Source organism: Medicago truncatula, chromosome 1 (assembly GCF_003473485.1).
Source record: "Medicago truncatula cultivar Jemalong A17 chromosome 1, MtrunA17r5.0-ANR, whole genome shotgun sequence".
Taxonomy (NCBI): Eukaryota; Viridiplantae; Streptophyta; class Magnoliopsida; order Fabales; family Fabaceae; genus Medicago; species Medicago truncatula.
The window spans coordinates 25,139,249-25,158,656 of NC_053042.1; the positions used below are offsets into that span (position 1 = coordinate 25,139,249).

Here is a 19,408-nt window from a genome sequence, read left to right on the forward strand (position 1 = left end):
CTGAGGTGACCATTCGCAAACCAAACTCATATCTCTAAACTGTTCAAGCAATTCGAACTCTCTGACCATCATGGCGGACATATGCAATGTCTTCCTACTCAAGGCATCTGCAACAACATTAGCTTTACCTGGATGATAATTCAAGCCAAAGTCATAATCTTTCAACAATTCAAGCCATCTTCGCTGTCTCATATTCAATTCCTTCTGATCGAACAAATACTTCAAACTCTTGTGATCACTAAACACCTCAAATCTCGAACCATACAAGTAATGTCTCCATATCTTCAATACAAAGACTACAGCTGCCAACTCGAGATCATGCGTAGGATAATTCTTCTCATGAATTCTCAACTGTCTTGAAGCATAAGCTACCACTTTACCTTCTTGCATAAGTACACCTCCTAAACCCAACTTGGACGCATCACAATATACCACAAAAGGTTCATCTGACTTCGGCAAAATTAACACTGGAGCAGTCGTCAAACGCTTCTTCAATTCACCGAAACTTTTCTCACAATGGACGTCCCACACAAAAGTTTTACCTTTACAAGTCAACTACGTTAGCGGAAGAGCTAACTTAGAAAATCCTTCAATAAACCTTCTATAGTAACCAGCTAAACCCAAAAAGCTTCTAATTTCAGTAACGGACTTAGGAGTCTCCCACTGTGATACCGCTTCAACTTTAGACGGATCCACTGCAATACCATCTCCGGAAATAACATGGCCAAGGAAACTCACTTCATTCAACATGAATTCACACTTAGACAATTTAGCATAAAGTTTCTTCTCTTTCAACACTTGTAAGACAATCTTCAGATGCTCAGCATGTTCTTCTTCAGTCTTGGAGTAAATCAAAATATCGTCGATAAACACAACCACAAACCGATCCAAAAATGCATGGAAGATGCGATTCATATACTCCATAAACACTTCAGGTGCATTGGTCACACCGAAAGGCATAACTTTATATTCATAGTGACCATAACGCGTTCTGAAAGCCGTCTTCTGCATATCTTCATCCTTTACTTTAATCTGGTGATAACCTGATCTCAAATCAATCTTGCTGAAAACTCGTGCACCCACTAGCTGATCCATCAAATCATCAATTCTCGGAAGTGGATACCTATTCTTGATAGTTACCTTGTTCAACTGCCGATAATCAATACACAACCGCATACTACCATCTTTCTTCTTTACTAGCAAAACCGGCGCTCCCCAAGGTGAAACACTTGGTCTAACAAACTTCTTCTCAAGCAAGTCTTCCAACTGTTTCTTCAACTCAGATAACTCGGAAGCAGACATACGATAAGGTGCCATCGAGACCGGCTTCGTTCCAGGAACAAGATCAATAGAAAACTCAACTTCTCTCTCTGGAGGCACATCAGGAATCTCATCTGGAAAAACTTCAGGAAATTCACACACCACCGGTAACCTATCAATCACTGCTTGATTCTCAATAGATATAGTAGCCATTAATGAAAACATCAAGATACCGTCGCGTTCCAGTTGCTTCAGCTGCTTAGTAGATAAAAACTCTGCACCACTTTCCTCTTCGACGGAAGAGAAATGTACTGTCTTGCTAAAACAATTAATAAGAACGTGGTTGTACTCTAACCAGTTCATACCCAGAATCACATCCATACCACTCAAAGGTAGACAAACTAAATCCATTTCAAAATCACGACCAAACATAGACAAAGGACATTTCAAACATACGAGAGAAGTAGTCACCGAACCCTTAGCCGGAGTTTCGACAACCATCTCTCCATTCATATCAGACAAATCAAGACCCAAAGCAGAAACACAATCGAAAGCAATAAAACAATGCGTAGCACCAGTATCAATAATAGCAACTAAAGGAGTATTATTAATATAGCAAGTACCTCTGATCAAACGATCCTCATTCTCTGTCTGAGTCCCACTCAAAGCAAAGACCCTACCAGTAGTCGGCGCCCTCTTAGGCTGAGTACACTGTGAACTAATGTGACCCTCTCCATTGCAATTAAAGCACACAACGTCCGTACGATTGCAATCAGCTACCACATGACCCTTCTTACCACACCGGACACACTTCTTGATTTCCTCAGGACAGGCGTTGCTCTTGTGGCCTTTCTCACCACAATTGAAGCACACAATCTCTGCAGCATCCTTCTTCTTAGGCCGCCTAACATCGACCATCTTCTGTTTACCTTTGTCAGCGGGGGCACTGTACGGCTTAGGACGACTCTGCTGTCCCTTGCCCTTCCTCTCGTTCACTACCTTGTAGTGAGCCTTGGTATCCTCCTCATAGATCCTGCAGCTGTTAACCAAATCTGGAAAAACTCTCAGCTGTTGATACCCAATCGCCCTCTTGATGTCGGGCCTCAGACCATTCTCGAACTTGATACATCTCGAGAACTCAGCATTCTCAGCAGTATAGTGCGGATAGAACTTAGACAGCTCCACGAACTTGGCAGCATACTCTGTCACGTACATATTTCCTTGTTTCAGCTCAAGGAACTCGATCTCCTTCTTCCCGCGAACATCTTCCGGAAAGTATCTTCTCAGGAACTCTCTCCTGAAAACAGCCCAAGTCACAACAGCTCCCTCCTGCCCAAGGGTAGGCAGAAGAGCAACCCACCAGTCATCAGCTTCCTCGGCCAGCTGATGAGTACCAAACCGCACTTTCTGATCCTCCGTGCACTGCATAACCCGGAAAATCCTCTCAATCTCCTTAAGCCACGTCTGGGCTCCATCAGGGTCATAACGTCCTTTGAAAGTCGGAGGGTTCTTCTTCATGAACGTCTCCAACATCCTAGCTTCAGCATTCGCACCGGCATTCACGTTAGGTTGTTGTCCCACAGCTTGGGCAACAGCTTGTAGAGCAGCAGCTAACGCAGCATCGTTTCTTCCAGCCATTTTTGAGATTCTACAAAAGTAGCAACAACAACATAAGATAGTAATATAAATATTACTAAGACTCAACACGACTCTCTAATTGACCGGACGGACCAACCTGCTCTGATACCAATTGTAACACCCCGTTTTCCCAATATGAAAAATGTCATTAAATACATAGCATTTATCAGAGTAAGCATCGTAAACAACGGGATATCACATAAACGTAATCCAAAACAGTTAAATAATGATTTAACCAAATATCTTAAACATCGCAGCGGAAATTATGTCATAATCATAAAACGTTTTGGCACGCAGGCCTCATCATAAATCTTAAAAGAAATTAGTTCATAATCATAAACAGCATAAAAGTCACGTAATAGAATGAAGCATGCATAATCATAAAGCCCCATCCCGTTACGTATCAGAGCGACCTAGACGACACAGTGAAGGCAAGGCCACTCATGACGGAAACAGCACACTAAGCTCGATCACCTGCACGTTACCCACGGTCGAGGTAACATTCAAACAGAAGGGGTGAGATTTCATAACAGAATAACATTAATCAATGCAATTAAGAATCATAAGTTAACATCCTAATCAGTCTTGATCATAATCAATTTAAAACATAATCATCATTGTATCTCTAATAAGCATTTATCACGTAATGACATAATTAATCATCTTCAACAATATAACGTTATCACTTAATCACATAATCAATCATCATCAACATAGCATAATAGACATGACAATGTGACAATGCTCCTAGACTCCGTATATGCATGTGGTACCAATCGTCATCATAAGTATAAATATACTTTAATCGTGCGGAGGACAAAGCTCCTAATAATCGTGCGGAGGACAAAGCTCCTAATAAAACGTGGTGAGGACTAAGCTCAATGATATGCTATGCATGGACTCTTAACAACAAAACATCGTAATCATCATAATCATGTGCATTCAATAACTTGAAGCAAAACGTCATCATTTTCATTGTATTCATATATAACATTGCATACTCAGTTAAATAACAGCAGCAGCATAGTCAAGTCACATAACAGCAGGGAGATATCAATATATCAATAGCAATTCAATAGAATCATAATCATTTCAATTATATCTTACATATTGCATAATACATTAATCATGCTCAAATAATATCAACATAACTTAATAGCTTTACAGTCTGCATTAAACGTTATCATTAGGTTTCATTACCAGTTAGGGGTTCACTCTTGATCAAAGGGTGCGACACAAATCGCACAACCACTCAACAGCTACATTCTGGACTTGCTCGCGAGGCGAGAGTTCTCACTCGCCATGGCGAGTACCACTCAGATTCCCAACTAATGTTGTTTTGGGTTCAATCCTGTCCTAAAATCATTCCTAATCATCTCTATGTATGTTTAGGCACTTAAAGGCACTCAAGGTCCAACTAAAAAGTCGAAACTACAAAATATGACATGCACTCTGCCTAAGCTCGCGAGGCGAGGAAGGGTTGCTCGCCATGGCGAGTTGAACCAAACAACTCGCGAGGCGAAGGGAAAAGGCTCGTGTGGCGAGCGATGAAGCTCATCACTCGCGAGGCGAGGATCATAGCTCGCCGTGGCGAGCGATGAATGTCGCTACAGCCAGGCTTCCTAAAATCACAAAAATTCATTATATCTCTCCTTAATATCTCTCCTTATTTTCACGTACAAAGTGTTTTTTCTAAACCTAGGTCTATTCTTTTATATCTCTCCTTAATAACTTATCTTATTTCACTTTCTCCCCCAACACTATCTAAAATATCAAAACAGCCCTCAACTAAATATTTTTTCAAATCTTTATTTTATTTAACAATAAAATAAATTCTCTAATCTTATCAAATCCTCCAAAACTAATAACTTATCACGTCATCAATCAAATCATCAAAATCACCACAAATCATCAAAACATATCAAAATCATGCATATATTATATAATTATAATATAATCACCTAAACTCGATTAAATAAACGATTAAACGAAAGTGGGCGTTACATCTTTTATTAATGAATTGATAATGGGATGTTTGATGAATAATTATTATTATGAATTAATGATGTTGTTATGTTGTATATGAATTAGGATTAAGATGTTGTTATGCTATATATGAACTATGACTATGATGTGATGATCTATGTTTGTTACGATTTGGTTAATATGTGTTAAATGATAATTAGAAGTTGGTTGAGTTATTAAAAATTATTACATGAAGAATTATTATTACTAATAGATGAAGTTATTTGTGTTGTTAAATATAATTATTGAATTATATGCTTAATATTATTGTTTTGTGAAATCTCACCCCTTCTGCTTGAAAATGTTGCTCTTCGTATGAGTAACTTGCAGGTATTAATGATTAGTAGGAATGGTGGCTCAAGTGTCTTTAGGTGCTCTGATACGTAACAGGATGGGAATTTGTTATTGCTTTATATTCCTTACGTATTGTTTCTGAAGAGTTATGACTATGTTTTTAGAATGGATTTTTATGACATAATTGTAAAGAGGCTTTAGTGCCAAAGACTGTTTTGATTATTGAATAATTTCCGCTGCGAAGTATTAAAGACTTTTTAGTTATTGAATTTTAAAGGATAAATAGTTATTTATTCAGTTTATGATTTTAAGAAAAGAATGTGACATTCCGTTTAGGTGAATTACTCTGATTAAATAAATGAAATTTTCACGTTGGGAAAACGGGGTGTTACAGCCTCAGAAGCTGAAGTTCAATAGAGTCTGAAGACTGGAAGCTGGAGTTAGTTAAAAGTTGTTATTTTGAACTCATATGATTGCAGAAGGAATGGAAGCCTAGAGCAACGACTATTTCAGAAGAATTAGAAAGCATTGGATGCTTATCCATTGAAGAGCGCAGGAAAAGGACATAGTACAATTGTACAACCACTTCTCCACTACTCCACTCCTCAAGTTTGCAGTAGTACAAGATAACAGTTATATCTACGCTGGTTATTCTCTATTCAAGGAATGAATTTGAAATTGTTCCCTCATAGGACAATAACCAAATCAAGCAATAAATCATTGGTGATTATCAAGCTTCAACAACAACTCTTTTGATGTGCTAGCAATCAACGTCTCTTTCACACCTCTATCTAAAGAAGTGAAGACTTGAAGATTGTAAGAGACTCACAACAATTTTACAAGTGCCAAAACTCTGCTGAAATTGTTTTCACATCAAGTTCACTTAGAATTTCTTATCAACTTTCATATCTTAGAAATTCAAGTCTTAAGAGTTTGTATCTGATTTGTATTATGAACATCACTGATTGTATATCAAATGTTCAATCTCAAATATTTTTCTGTGTAATTGTGTTTCTTTAGAAGTCTCTTGCTTTTGTGCTTGAGCATAGGAAGTCTCATGCGTGTGTGTGCTTGAGCATAGGAAACCTCTTGCTTTTGTGCTTGAGTAGTTTGAAGTCTCTTGCTTTTGTGCTTGAGCAATTGTAATCAGATATTGATTTTAGTGAACTCTCCTTGGAAGTGCAAGGGGGGCAGGACTACTTCCGAATTATGAAAGGAACCTGTATAATTCTTTTGTGTCTTTCTCTTCTATCTATCTCTTTACTTTATCCGCTGCATAAGACTCTGAACAATGGACTTAGTTTTAAAAAGAAGAATAACACAATTCAACCCCCCTTCTTGTGTTTTTCTCAACTTCAAAAATATATATATATATATATATATATATATATATATATATATATATATATATATATATATATATATATATTGGTACAAAGCACACTTAAAATAATCTAAGTCTAACAAATATCACCAATTAAATAGGTAGATTAATTCAAAAGGTGTTACACAAATTATGGCAAAACGGCAACGTTATGATATACATGAAGTAATTGGTCAAATTGAGCTTTCTAATATCATGCATAATCAAGAGAATCAAAATTGTTGTAAGGGAATCAAGAGAAAAGGGGGAAAATAGCAAGGAAGAATTCTTGTTAAACAAGAAACGAAAAGATACGTGAATGTAGAGAAATTGCAGAGAAAAAGAAGGTAGAACCGTGAGTAAACATTCGAAAAAAATCATCCATTAGAATATTATCTACCAATAATTATGCATGTTATAAAATACAGTGCATATAAGGAGTACTATGTTATAAAGGGATAAACCAGTGATCCTTTACCCCCATCATTCCAATTATTATGTAAAACAAGACCTAATATAACATGCTATCTTGAAAATATACATTAGCTAACCTAGTAGAAGGAATAAGGTACACCTTAAATGCCCCAAGGAAAACCACAGTAGAACAGTGATTGTGTTGTGGACGTGGTTACATATGAAGATGAAAAAAAAAACTTAACTCAGCTGTGAATAAATTCTTTTAAAATGATAATAAGTTTAACTTTCACAATTAGTAAAATTATTTGAAGTGTGGGATAAGAAAACAAAATTCTTCACATTTATATTTAAATAGATCTCTAGATCAAACAGTTGTAAAAGTTTGATGCACCGTGCAGTTGCAGTAGATGATCCAAATCCCTTCATCAGGGATAAACAAGGAAGAACAGACCCACTGGAAATGAAGAAAATATACTAAATCCTCCAAAGAATAAAAGTTTGACCAACACAAAATCAGTTGTTAAATTTAAATACTTCACAAAAAAATTTAACAAAATGTAGAAACAAACATACCCTTAAGCACATATAATATACGATGGATATGCAATTTCATTCAATTAGCACCTAAGATTACTATTTCTGTGACAACTGAATTCTAAGTCCTAAACCTAATGATACAGATCAAATCACAATTTCCCTCAAAAGGTTCCTGCCAACAGTACCCCAAAGGGAGGGGGAGGGGATTCACACATTTGTTGCCACATCGCACACGTGAGTTACCAAAAGTATTTCAAGTCATCATCGTCTTCGAGGCCTAAATAGTAGACACCGATTAATGTAAGCCTGCAAATGAAAAATTGTCCTTCAGGTTCCTTGAAAGAATTATAAACAGCAAGCCATGAAGGATGAATCTTCCAAAATAACTTTATAAGATAATTCAGATAACAATGAGAGGGCACTAATAGAAATAAGCTTCATTCATCGTCATTATACTAGATGATTTAAAAATGCAGACAACAAAAGGAATAATGTAAAAGGATTCAAGTCTTATATTCATTATTAGGTCAACCAAGCAGTATTTCAAATTGGCATCTTTCGTCTGGATCAAACAAAGCAAGAGAGTACGTAATGACACTCTTTCAATTTGGAAAAAGACATTTTATTTGGTTGAGAAAGAGTAAGTACAATTACTAAAAGTGGAATGATGTCACAATTGACAGAAGCATGAGACAATTACTATATTGTAGGTATGATAGTGGGGTTTTTTCATCTGATTAATTAGATTTAGAAACCCATCAGAAAATCATTGTTACTTTATGTTCCAGGCCAAGCCCAGTCCAACAAGAGAATGGGTAACCGTCAACAGAGTTACACATTACGGACTATGCCATTGACACGCCCTAGAGGCTCACCAAAGCAGGTCTGGTGATCCAATCAGGACCGTGTGATGAAGATCACATCATGATTTGTCTACAATAGTTAAGACAAAATGTCCAGTTAGGGTGTCTCCATCCGAGAAACATTAATCCTCATCCTATAAATGCTAACTTACAATTCAAGTCCAGGGACACATTCAACAAAACCTCACACTAATGGCCCTTGACTTACTTGATCGTCGGAGTGTTTGTAGGCACACCACCCCCTATGTGGAGCCGACGCCGTCCTCAGTCACTCATCTGTCTCTCAGGTCGCGGGATCCAGGTCCATAACGGATCACTTTAATTTTAATTTTAATTTTTGTGTTGAATTTTATTATCCTTTCCTAAGATGGTGACACTTTGATGGCTATAATTCATATAGAATAGCTTATGAAGTGTGTTGTATTATTACGTAATTTGGGAAATGAACCGATGAATGAAGAAAATTAATTGTCTTACTTTTTTCTTTCTTCTTTGTTTTCATAGCTTTCTAGTCCTTAGAATCCTAGATTTTCAATTGCCAAAGCACTAGCTTCCTAACAATTTAAGATGGGATACCACTCCCAAAAATGGAAGCGTGGTCTTTTCAATATAATCTAGTAAAAGGTGTACAGTGGATCAAACTCCACGAGTCCATTTGCTTTTAGAAAACATTTCCAATTTTCCTTTCATCATGCCATGGATGAAAGGCACATTGAACAATTGTGACAGATTAGATAGGTGGCTAGCTAATTAGGAAGAGTGCATTTTGTAAATACTCAAAATAGCTTTTTGGCATTTCTCAAATTTCTAGAAATATTGAATCGTCATCCATAATGCATTTTCAAAAACTTATAAAATACATTCTTCAATGCTTATTATTGCCAACAAAAATGCCAAACAGGAACCAATGGAAGAAGTAATCAGAAGCCCCAAGTTTGTAGAAACAAGTTCATAGATAGTAATATCTCAATTAAACCTTACTTCAAAATACAATACTATTTATTTGAAATGTATTCATAACCTTTCTTTTCTTCTAAAATGAAGCAATTTTTTTACCTTGCATAATGACATTTGGAATGTGCAATTCTTATCAAAATTTAGAAGGTAAAACATTCTGAACATCTTTTTAGATATATATAATGAATGTATAAATAGAGGCACACTAACATTCTCATTTGTATACTTTTATATAATATGACAAAAATTATTGCAATTTCATAACTTCATAATATCACAAAATCAAGGTCACTTGCAATAACTATACTCATTTACTTCAAACATCAATGTTGGAGAACAAAACTATTTGGGAGGAGAGAATACATAGTATTAGTAAGAGTAGGACTAATCGAGAAACTAAATTTACAGGAGTCTAAGATTCTTTAAAATCATGGTAGCTAAGCGAAAACAGTTGATTTTCTAATGAGATATATACTAATCTACTTGACAATAATGTAGACTGTGTTTTGAGAGGATTATTAAATTTTCCCTGAAGTCATGGAATTCTAAAATATTATTCTCCCAGCATCAACAATTCTAAAAGATGGCCTCAATTAGAAAATGAAATGGACACAGTGTTAAGCATTTGTTTAAGGGTGACAAACCTGAAGATGACGACAATGAGGACTATTAAGTACAAAACAAGTTTGGCTATCCGGAATTTCTTCTCGGCACTGAGTACTCTAAACACTTCAGTAACATCAATAAGATGCTCTCGTTTCACATACCTGAGCATATTCAAATCAGAGAACTCATGACAAATAACATATAACATATTCAAAATATAAATCCTAAAAATGGAAGTACAAAACATAAAATAATTAAACAGCTCAATTTTTCATTATTGTAATTTTCTTTCTGATATTTATATCACCAAATTAATTCATCAGCATTGTTTTTGAAGTGTAGTTGGAGAATTTTAAACAAGAAAGTAACTTTGTCGTGATGATTGCATTATACATTCATATCATTGGACACAACCAGTAAACACGGTTAACCACCTAATAGCACCATAAGTTCATTTCATTTACACAACTTGTAAACAAAGTTACAAATAAATAGCCCAGAAACATAAACTATTAAAATTAATGCTAAAAAGGTAAACAGCTCGCCTCAATACAAAGTTTAAAGAATTACATCCAATTTGTCATCGTGAAATTGACAGCTTATACGAAGAAAAGAGGGAAAAATCATCTGAGTGAAGACAAGTTATCTGAGTGAAGAAACGGGAGGTATCTAATATATTACGGATAGTTGTCCAATTTGTAGGATTAAGTTCCTTCTGCCTAATCTGGTTTATTATTTGTTGAGTAATTGAGAATTCGGAGAATTAGAAACAAAAAGAGCCAAAAGGCTTTGATTGAAAAAGATTACAGAGAAATATTTTGATCAAAAGATAGAAAATGAGTACATACTAGACCAAACTACACTAACTAACTTGTAACTAACTATTAACTAACCCTAATTAACACACTAAATCCTAAGAATCAAAATGGGGAAATTCACCAATTTGAGTTTGGAATACAATGAATTACAATTGAAATTTGCATACTACAAGAACTAAGTCAAACAAAGGGTGTAAACTAGTAAAAAACAGAAAAACTAATATGAAATGAAAGGATACCCAAGGTAGAATCCAGCAGACTGAAGAGGCCCAAGCCCAAATGAGCAATCAGCACCTTCCAGAGAAACTGAGTAACACGCAGAAGGCTCTGAAGGAACGCAGAACAAGAATACCAATTATAAAATCTGCAAACAGCTTCTCAAAACGTGATTATGAACCAAAAACAACTTATCCAAAAACGTGTTTCCGAAACAACTTTTCTAAAAGCACTTTTGCAAAAACAGCTTTTCCAATAAAACTTTCTAAAACACGCTTCTGTGATTCTCCAAAACATTGAAACGCTAGTGAATCCAGGAACAGAGAATAATTCTTCAAACACGATTTTGCACAAACCCAAAACATCAAAGAATGAACCAAAGTTGCTTCTCAAAGGCGCTTTCTGCAAACGGGATTCTGAAAGAAAATTCGGCATACGCGATTTCAACCAAAATAGCTTGTTCCAAACGTGCTTTTGAGACGAGTTTTCTTCAAACTTGATTCTAAAAAGGTTCTTCTGTAAATGCAATTCTGAAAAATCGATTCCAAACACAAAATAGCAAGAAATGTATTCTCAATCAAATTTATCGAACCAGGAACTGTCGCGATGAAGAGAGGTACGGTAACTCCATCGGGATCGAAAATCAATGGAGTATCACCACCGGCGAACCAAGGCGGTGCTGAAATTACAATTCTGAAAATGTTAACAAACTTCATGAAAAGATTGATTAGAACCTTGGAGAAATTATCACCGCGGAATTGATTTGCGATGACGAAACTGAAAACAGCGGAAGCAACTCGAAAACTCTGTGGTTCTTGATCTTCCGTAACAACCTCTGTTGACTTCGTATTGGATTCAAATGCGAAATCGAAAGAATCAGAAGAATCATTTGCATACACTACTGATGATGCAGAAACAGGATTGTTCAAAACACATGAGATTTCACCAATCTTGATATTACAACCTTCAATTGCTGGTATAACAGATTTGGTTGACATGATCGGAACAATTTCTGAATTAAAACTGCCAAAATTGAAAGAAACAGCTTCGGTTGAGAGAACTGCAGATTCTTGCGGTGGTTTCCGAAGTGGCGGTAATGACGAAAACTTCTTTTCAACCTTTGATTTCTTCCATAGATGGCAAACAATGGAGTCTGTCATTAGAAACGATGGAGGATCGAAAAGAACAGTAAAATTTCTTTGTGCTGAAAGGGAGAAGATTTCTCCGATACGGCAGCGGAAGAAGGATATCTCGGAGATCGCAACCGAGGCGATGATACCATGTTGAGTAATTGCGAATTCGGAGAATTAGAAACAAAAAGAGCCAAAAGGCTTTGATTGAGAAAAGATTACAGAGAAATATTTTGATCAAAAGATAGAAAATGAGTACATACTAGTCCATATTTATAGGACTAATTAGACTAACCAATTGTGTAACTAACTTCAAACTACACTAACTAACTTGTAACTAACTATTAACTAACCCAAATTAACACACTAAATCCTAAGAATCTTAACATTATTTTATATCAAAAAAACAGATTCTGAACTAAAGCGCTTTTATGGCACTATCATCAAGGTCACCGCCAATTGTGTAACTAACTTCAAACTACACTAACTAACTTGTAACTAACTATTAACTAACCCAAATTAACACACTAAATCCTAAGAATCTTAACATTATTTTATATCAAAAAAACAGATTCTGAACTAAAGCGCTTTTATGGCACTATCATCAAGGTCACCGCCAATTGTGTAACTAACTTCAAACTACACTAACTAACTTGTAACTAACTATTAACTAACCCAAATTAACACACTAAATCCTAAGAATCTTAACATTATTTTATATCAAAAAAACAGATTCTGAACTAAAGCGCTTTTATGGCACTATCATCAAGGTCACCCAGTACCCACACAACCTAGCTTTCTTTACAGAACTTGTACCCACTTTTTATAATTAGGCAAAATTACACAATTAGTCCCTTAACTTAATTTTAGATAACATTTTCGTCCTTTATCTTTTTTTTGTAACGATTTAGTCCTTTATGTTATAAAATAACAACATAGTTATCCTTTTTATGAAAAAAATAATCAAAAATTCCAAAAAAAAATTCATCAAACTCATAGACAAACGCAAATCTTCATCATACTAGTCAAGAAAATCAAATTTCATTGAAAAAATCTCATACAAAAATGATAAAATAGTGTCATTTTATAACATAAAGGACTAAATCGTTACAAAAAAAAGATAAAGGACGAAAGTGTTACCTAGCTTTCTTTACAGAACTTGTACCCACTTTTTATAATTATTAGTTAATTAGTAAAACTGTGGCAAATTTCATGTGAGCAATGAATTTTTGCGAAACAGACAAAAACTCACTCTGCCATAAATTATAAACCTTCTGAACCATTTCATCATGTGCAAATTGATAAGTTATACAAGGGCTTGCTGGGTACCTCTAATGATTGGTAATAAGTTCTCCAAAATTTCCAAAACTTCTATATATTTTTTAATGCCTTCCAAATTCCAACTTAGATGTTCGCGACTAACAACAAAGGGAGTATCTATCAAATACCTTAACTGTACCTCTTATCCCAAGCGAATGTTCACCAAACTTCTAACGCATATACTCCACAGAAAAATGGGAAGCAGAAAGAGAAATCTATTACCTTCCTTAAACTACGACGGAAATTACGTTTTCTAGCTCTACCCCCAATGCATAGATTGCCCTCAAAGTTATAGACATTGAAACCCTCCTTAAAGTTTACTCATGCAGTACTACCCTACTATTTGAACTCCTTAATTCCAAAATTCATTGAGCGCACAACTTTCATTTCTAAAGTTCAAAATGCTTGTAAGTCAAAACATGTACCCATGGTCTCCCACAAGTTGCATTTGTAGGATACTCACTCGCAGTCACCTGCCCAACAAGAATACAGATTTTATTTACCTCCTGTAGTCAATGCTGATGCGTAAATTCCAGGACAACATCCTGTTTTGACAATGCATATCTTCAGGAGGAGATGAATATGAGGAAATATAGGTATTGTAATTGGGATTCCATACTGCATTATTACCATTAAGATGCCAAGCAGGAATTGTAGATCACGTGGGAGACTGAACAACATTCTCCTGCTATCTAAAACACATAACTTTAACAGTCTAAACATATAAGCTTATAATTTTGTGAATTCTCCTCCATCTCCTAACCTGAGACTGAACCTTGAATCTAATCTACTCAGGAAACTGATCCATGGGAGAGACAAGTCCAATGATGTTCTTTCACTAAACACAGAATAGAAAACTTAAACCGAACATTTGTGACATGACTGGCACTAACTTATTTGCAATAATGACAACGAAAACTATATTTTGTAGAGATAGAGCAGCATAACCCGAGACTTATGCAGATTTGGATATCTCTATTTCCTCTTTAAAGGAACAAAGAGCATGATCACGACATTGCATTTCTAATTATCTTAACAAATGTCATATTCAAGGCATTTGTGACTAATGTTGATAAGGTGGAAAATTCCTAAGAATATACTGGATGCAGAACATCTGAATTGATGGTGAGTGAGTGAGAGCTCCTCGAGGAAGTAATACAAGGGATATTGTTGACCTATCTGACAGGAAGAAAGGAATGCAATGCAAAGAATTTCACAATCCAGCACAAGCAGATGGCGGCATTGAGAAGTTCAAATCTGGATCAATTTTATGAGAGCTTGGATGAAAAAAAAATTAGAATCCCACTTTGTTTGAGAAAAAGGAAATGACAGGAGGAGTACATAAGCTGAGAAAATCTCTCTCTACGGCTTGTAGAATCCTTTCTAACAGCCTATGCTAATGACATTATCATAACCAGAAGTGACTTGTTTGAGATCGCATGACTAAACCTAACATTTCATGAAATTAATTCCTCAAGGACTACCTGTTTGGATAAATAGCTTAAGGGAAAAGAGCAACCCAGTGCACTAAAGCTCCCGCATACGCAGGGTCCGGGAAGGGGTCCCACCATTTGGTGTATTGGACGCAGCCCTACCCTGTTTTTTACACAAGAGGTTGTTTTCAGACCTTGAACCCGTGACCTTCCAGTCACATGACAACAACTTTACCAGTTGCACCAAGGATAAATAGCTTAATTAAGCATTTATCATATATAACAAACAGTTTCCATAACAAACGAGAAAATAGAATTAAACAATTTTCATATAAGTTGTATTCATAATCTTGTAGACTTGTAGTGTTTATGGAAATAAGCTGAAAACAACTTATGGACATGTCATTAGTTGTTTACATAAGCTTTGTCAAACAGTCTCACAAGTACTTATGTCAGTACATAATGAAGCACGACACGGACACTAACACACCGACACAGCTAATAATTTGAAAACATGTGTCAGGCACCGGGATACACCTAATCCGAGGAGTGTCCGTGCCGATCCAAATAGACCCTAACAACGAAGACATCTGGACATTTATAATACTAGCCAGGACAAAAAAAGAGAAACAACAATAGCTTTACTTACAGCATGGCATGATAGCAAGTAACAGGAACATTGAGCAAAAACATCAACCAATGACCAGTGAGGAGACAGAGTGCACATAACACTCCTTGTCCAATGAACTCAGGTAGAATGAAATAGTTAATCCGAGATGAAGCTTCAAATGGGTTGATATAGTCACTTTCCAAGTCAGATAAAATCAACACCTTAAACCCCAAAAAAGTAAAAAAAAAAATTAATTAGTAATAAATTAAATAAAAAATTAACATTTAATAAAGAGAAAAAAAAAAAAAAAAAAAAAAAAAGGTGAGAAGTAGAAAGTGAAAAGAAAGAACCTGGTAGAAATTAGAAGCGAGAAGAGCAATGTTGGTAGGGAAACAAATCACAAGCCAGAAGAAGAGGTTCCAACCCATTTACAGAAAAAAGAAGTAGAAGTAGGGTTTATGAATATTGGATGAGAGAGAGAGAGAGAGAGAGGGGATCCGAAGGTGCGAGTTTAGTTCAGTTCAATGTCTTGACTTACACATGCATGAATCACTTTTCTTATATTCCTATACAAATTACAAAAGGAATTATATTCTTTTTTCACCTCCTCACTTTTTCCGCATCTTCCAAAATTCTCAAAATACTCTCATTTTGATTATTTAATCTGAAAGTGAGTCACCACATAAACATAACATGTGCCAATTACTTAATACTACCTCTGTCCCTTATAAGACTCTTTTGAGAATTTTTTTTATCCCTTTTTATAAGACTTCTTTGCTATTTCCAACTACATTAATTATTTCTTTACATACATGTCTCTATTTATTATACACATTTTTCTTATATCAGCAATAAATAGCATATGGAAAACATAAACTAAGGGCCTGTTTGATTGAATTTTGCTTTTCAGTTTTTAAATTCTGTTTTATAAATCACTTTTACAAAACACTATTTAAGATTGTTAAAAAAAAACGTGTTTGATTATTATACTTTTAAATCAGTTTTTAGTATTTTAATTTTTTAAAAGATTTACTAAAATGCCATTAATGAAAGACTTCCGTGTTTTTCAGTTGAGAGAAAACTTGAAAACAAAAAGCAAAACAACTTTTGGCAGTTTCCGTTTTTCAGTTTTTAAAACAATAAAATTGGAACAAATTTTAAAAACTAATTTTGAGAAGACCTTCATCAAACAAGTTTTTAAAATTTTCAATTTTATAAAACAGAAAAACAGTTTTTGAAAACCATTTCAAAGAGGCCCTAACTCTTTCTCTCTTAAGGATAAAACTGTAAAAACAATAGTACTTACAAACAACTTTAATATAAATATCCACTTTTTTAATTCCCATGATTTTAGTAAAAGGGTCTTATATAGGGACGGAGGTAGTACCTTCTTTTTCTTTTTTTGTTTTTTTTTTACAAAGAAACAAAATGATATTCATTCATTCAAATCGAGAGATTACATCATTCAACACCGTTTAAAATGTAAAGGATGAATATGTGAACAAACTCGCAGTATCCAAGTTAATAGCATATAACGGCATAATGCCTACAAAAATATATGATAAAATTAAAGTGACCAGAATATCCATGGTCTCCGGATCTGCAACGTTGACGCCCAAATCTTTGATTGAATAATCGATCTTTCAATATGAATCAAATGAACACCAAAGAAGACGGAAAACAACAAACCACCACACTTAGATGATGAAATCACAAAGAAAAAACCTAGATCTATGTGAAAATCACTTATTTAGATTGAAATAGAGATAAAAAGATGAAAAGGGGTGATTTCAAGTTAAGAATTAACCCAAAACCACCCCTCAATGAAGAAACTGGAAGAGAAAACCTGGAGAGAAATCTAAGGCCGGCTTGTTAGAGACGAACGAAAATAGTAGCTTATATTACATAATATCTTTTGTTAGGCAAATTGAGGAATCCTAATTGATTTAAACATGTCTCGAAATAAATTATGAGTAAAATATTTAATAGAAGCATACAAAACAACACAAATTAAACAAATTAAAAGAGTAGCACCAATATTCAAAGGTTACAGCAAGATTTTTATTTTTTTTGACAAAAAAGGTTACAACAAGATAGTCATAATGTTACATCAAGTTATTAAACAACTAGCTAGCAGGGCCACCCCTACCAACCCTCCGCCTCATTCGATAAATCATCCCTCTTTGAACCTTATTCAGAATATTCTCTAAACGTAGCCATATCGAACTTCCCCTCTCCACCTGACCATCACCCATTATTCCTCGGACATGATCTTCGATACACCATAGTTGTGCGCTTATGTCTAGTTGGTGGTCTCCCTGCTCCTCGGCAGCAACCTCCTCAAGAGCCTCATGTAACACCTCGTTTTCCCAACATAAAAATTTATTAACATACATCAGAGTAAACATCACAAAACGGGATATCACATTTCACATAATCTAAAAACAGTTAAATAACAATTTAACTTCCAACAAAATATCTCAATCATCGCAGCGGAGTTAATTCAAAAATCATAAATTATCTTGGCACGTAGGCCCCATCATAATATCTCAAATAAATTCAGTTATACATTATAAATGAACACGTAAAGGAAATGAAGCATGCATGTCATAAACCCCATCCCGTTACGTATCAGAGCAACCTAGGACTCAGTGAGGCAAGACCACTCACGACAGCACAATAGCAACCTACGCTCGATCACTTGCAAGTTACTCATACGAAGAGCAACATTTTCAAGCAGAAGGGGTGAGATTTCACAAAACAATAATATTAATCAATATAATTCAACAATCGTAATTAACAACATAAACATCTTAAACATCATAGCATCATTGATAATAAAATATCAAGTAATCACTACATTCAAACATCATAAATAACATAACATCTTAACATCTTTCATCATTTGACTCGACAATGCGACAATGCAACTTAGACCTCTTATATGCATGTGGAACCAATACAGGGCATGAGCCCCCAACATTTTAGTATTAATAAACTTTCAGGGCATAAGCCCCCAACATTATTTTGAGCAAATGCTCCATCGTGGTGAATACAAAGCTCCAGGGCATGAGCCCCCAACAAATGTATGCTAATGCATGGACTCAATCATCTTAAAACATCTTAATCATCATCTCATATATATATATATATATATATATATATATATATATATATATATATATCCAATAATTTGGAATTCAACATCATCTTAATCATCTTGTATAGACTCATGCGACATAGTTAAATAACAATAGCAGCACAGGCAGATCACAACAACATTATGACATCATACAAAGATATCAAATAGAGGCAAATATCAACTCAATCATTCATTCATTAACATCTCAAGTAATGCAATTAATCATTAAATCGCATTATAATCAGCTTAACATTTCATAACAGCTTCACAGATTGCAGTTAACATCTTATATAGGTCACATTACTACCTAAGGGCCCATCCCTAATCAACTCATGCGACACAGATCGCAACATTCTCAATTGCACTCAGTTCTGGAAGTGCTCGCGAGGCGAGAGCATCTGCTCGCCATGGCGAGTACAAGCCAGATTCCCAACTAAAGTTGTTCTAAGCTAAACCAGGTTCAATCTCACTCTAAGTCATCATCTAATCTTTAATAATCATCTTTAGGCACTCAAAAACATCTAAGGTTCAACTCAAAAGTCAAAAATACAGAATTCGACATGCTCTCTGGTCATGCTCGCTATGGTGAATAAGGTTGTTCGTTGTGGCGAGCTACGACTTGTAACTCGCGAGGCGAAGGGAAATGGCTCGCGTGGCGAGCGATGAACTTCATCACTCGCGAGGCGAGGATCATCGTTCGCGGGGGCGAGCGATGAATGTAGGCTCGGGCAGAATGCAGTTTTTCACGAAAATTCAACAACTCACATGGTTTAAAGCCT

General features: G+C 35.3%; 1 protein-coding gene across 1 annotated transcript; it reads right to left on the minus strand.

The window, feature by feature from the left end:
- Positions 1-7,494: 7,494 nt before the first annotated feature.
- On the minus strand, positions 7,495-16,122 carry LOC25480860 (protein cornichon homolog 1). The gene is made up of 4 exons (XM_013586658.3): positions 15,838-16,122; positions 15,527-15,708; positions 9,999-10,121; positions 7,495-7,840 (listed from the first exon to the last, which is right to left on the minus strand). Exons 1-4 carry the CDS (start codon positions 15,913-15,915, stop codon positions 7,774-7,776), a joined length of 450 nt encoding a protein of 149 aa, XP_013442112.2. The 5' UTR covers positions 15,916-16,122; the 3' UTR covers positions 7,495-7,773.
- Between the last annotated feature and the right edge of the window lie 3,286 nt (positions 16,123-19,408).

Coding starts and splice junctions, on each gene's coding strand:
- LOC25480860 (XM_013586658.3), bottom strand. CDS start 15,915: ATGGGTTGGAACCTCTTCTTCTGGCTTGTGATTTGTTTCCCTACCAAC. Junction 15,709..15,837: donor TCGCTTCTAATTTCTACCAG/GTTCTTTCTTTT, acceptor TTGGGGTTTAAG/GTGTTGATTTTATCTGACTT. Junction 7,841..9,998: donor CTCATTGTCGTCATCTTCAG/GTTTGTCACCCT, acceptor TTTCATTTGCAG/GCTTACATTAATCGGTGTCT.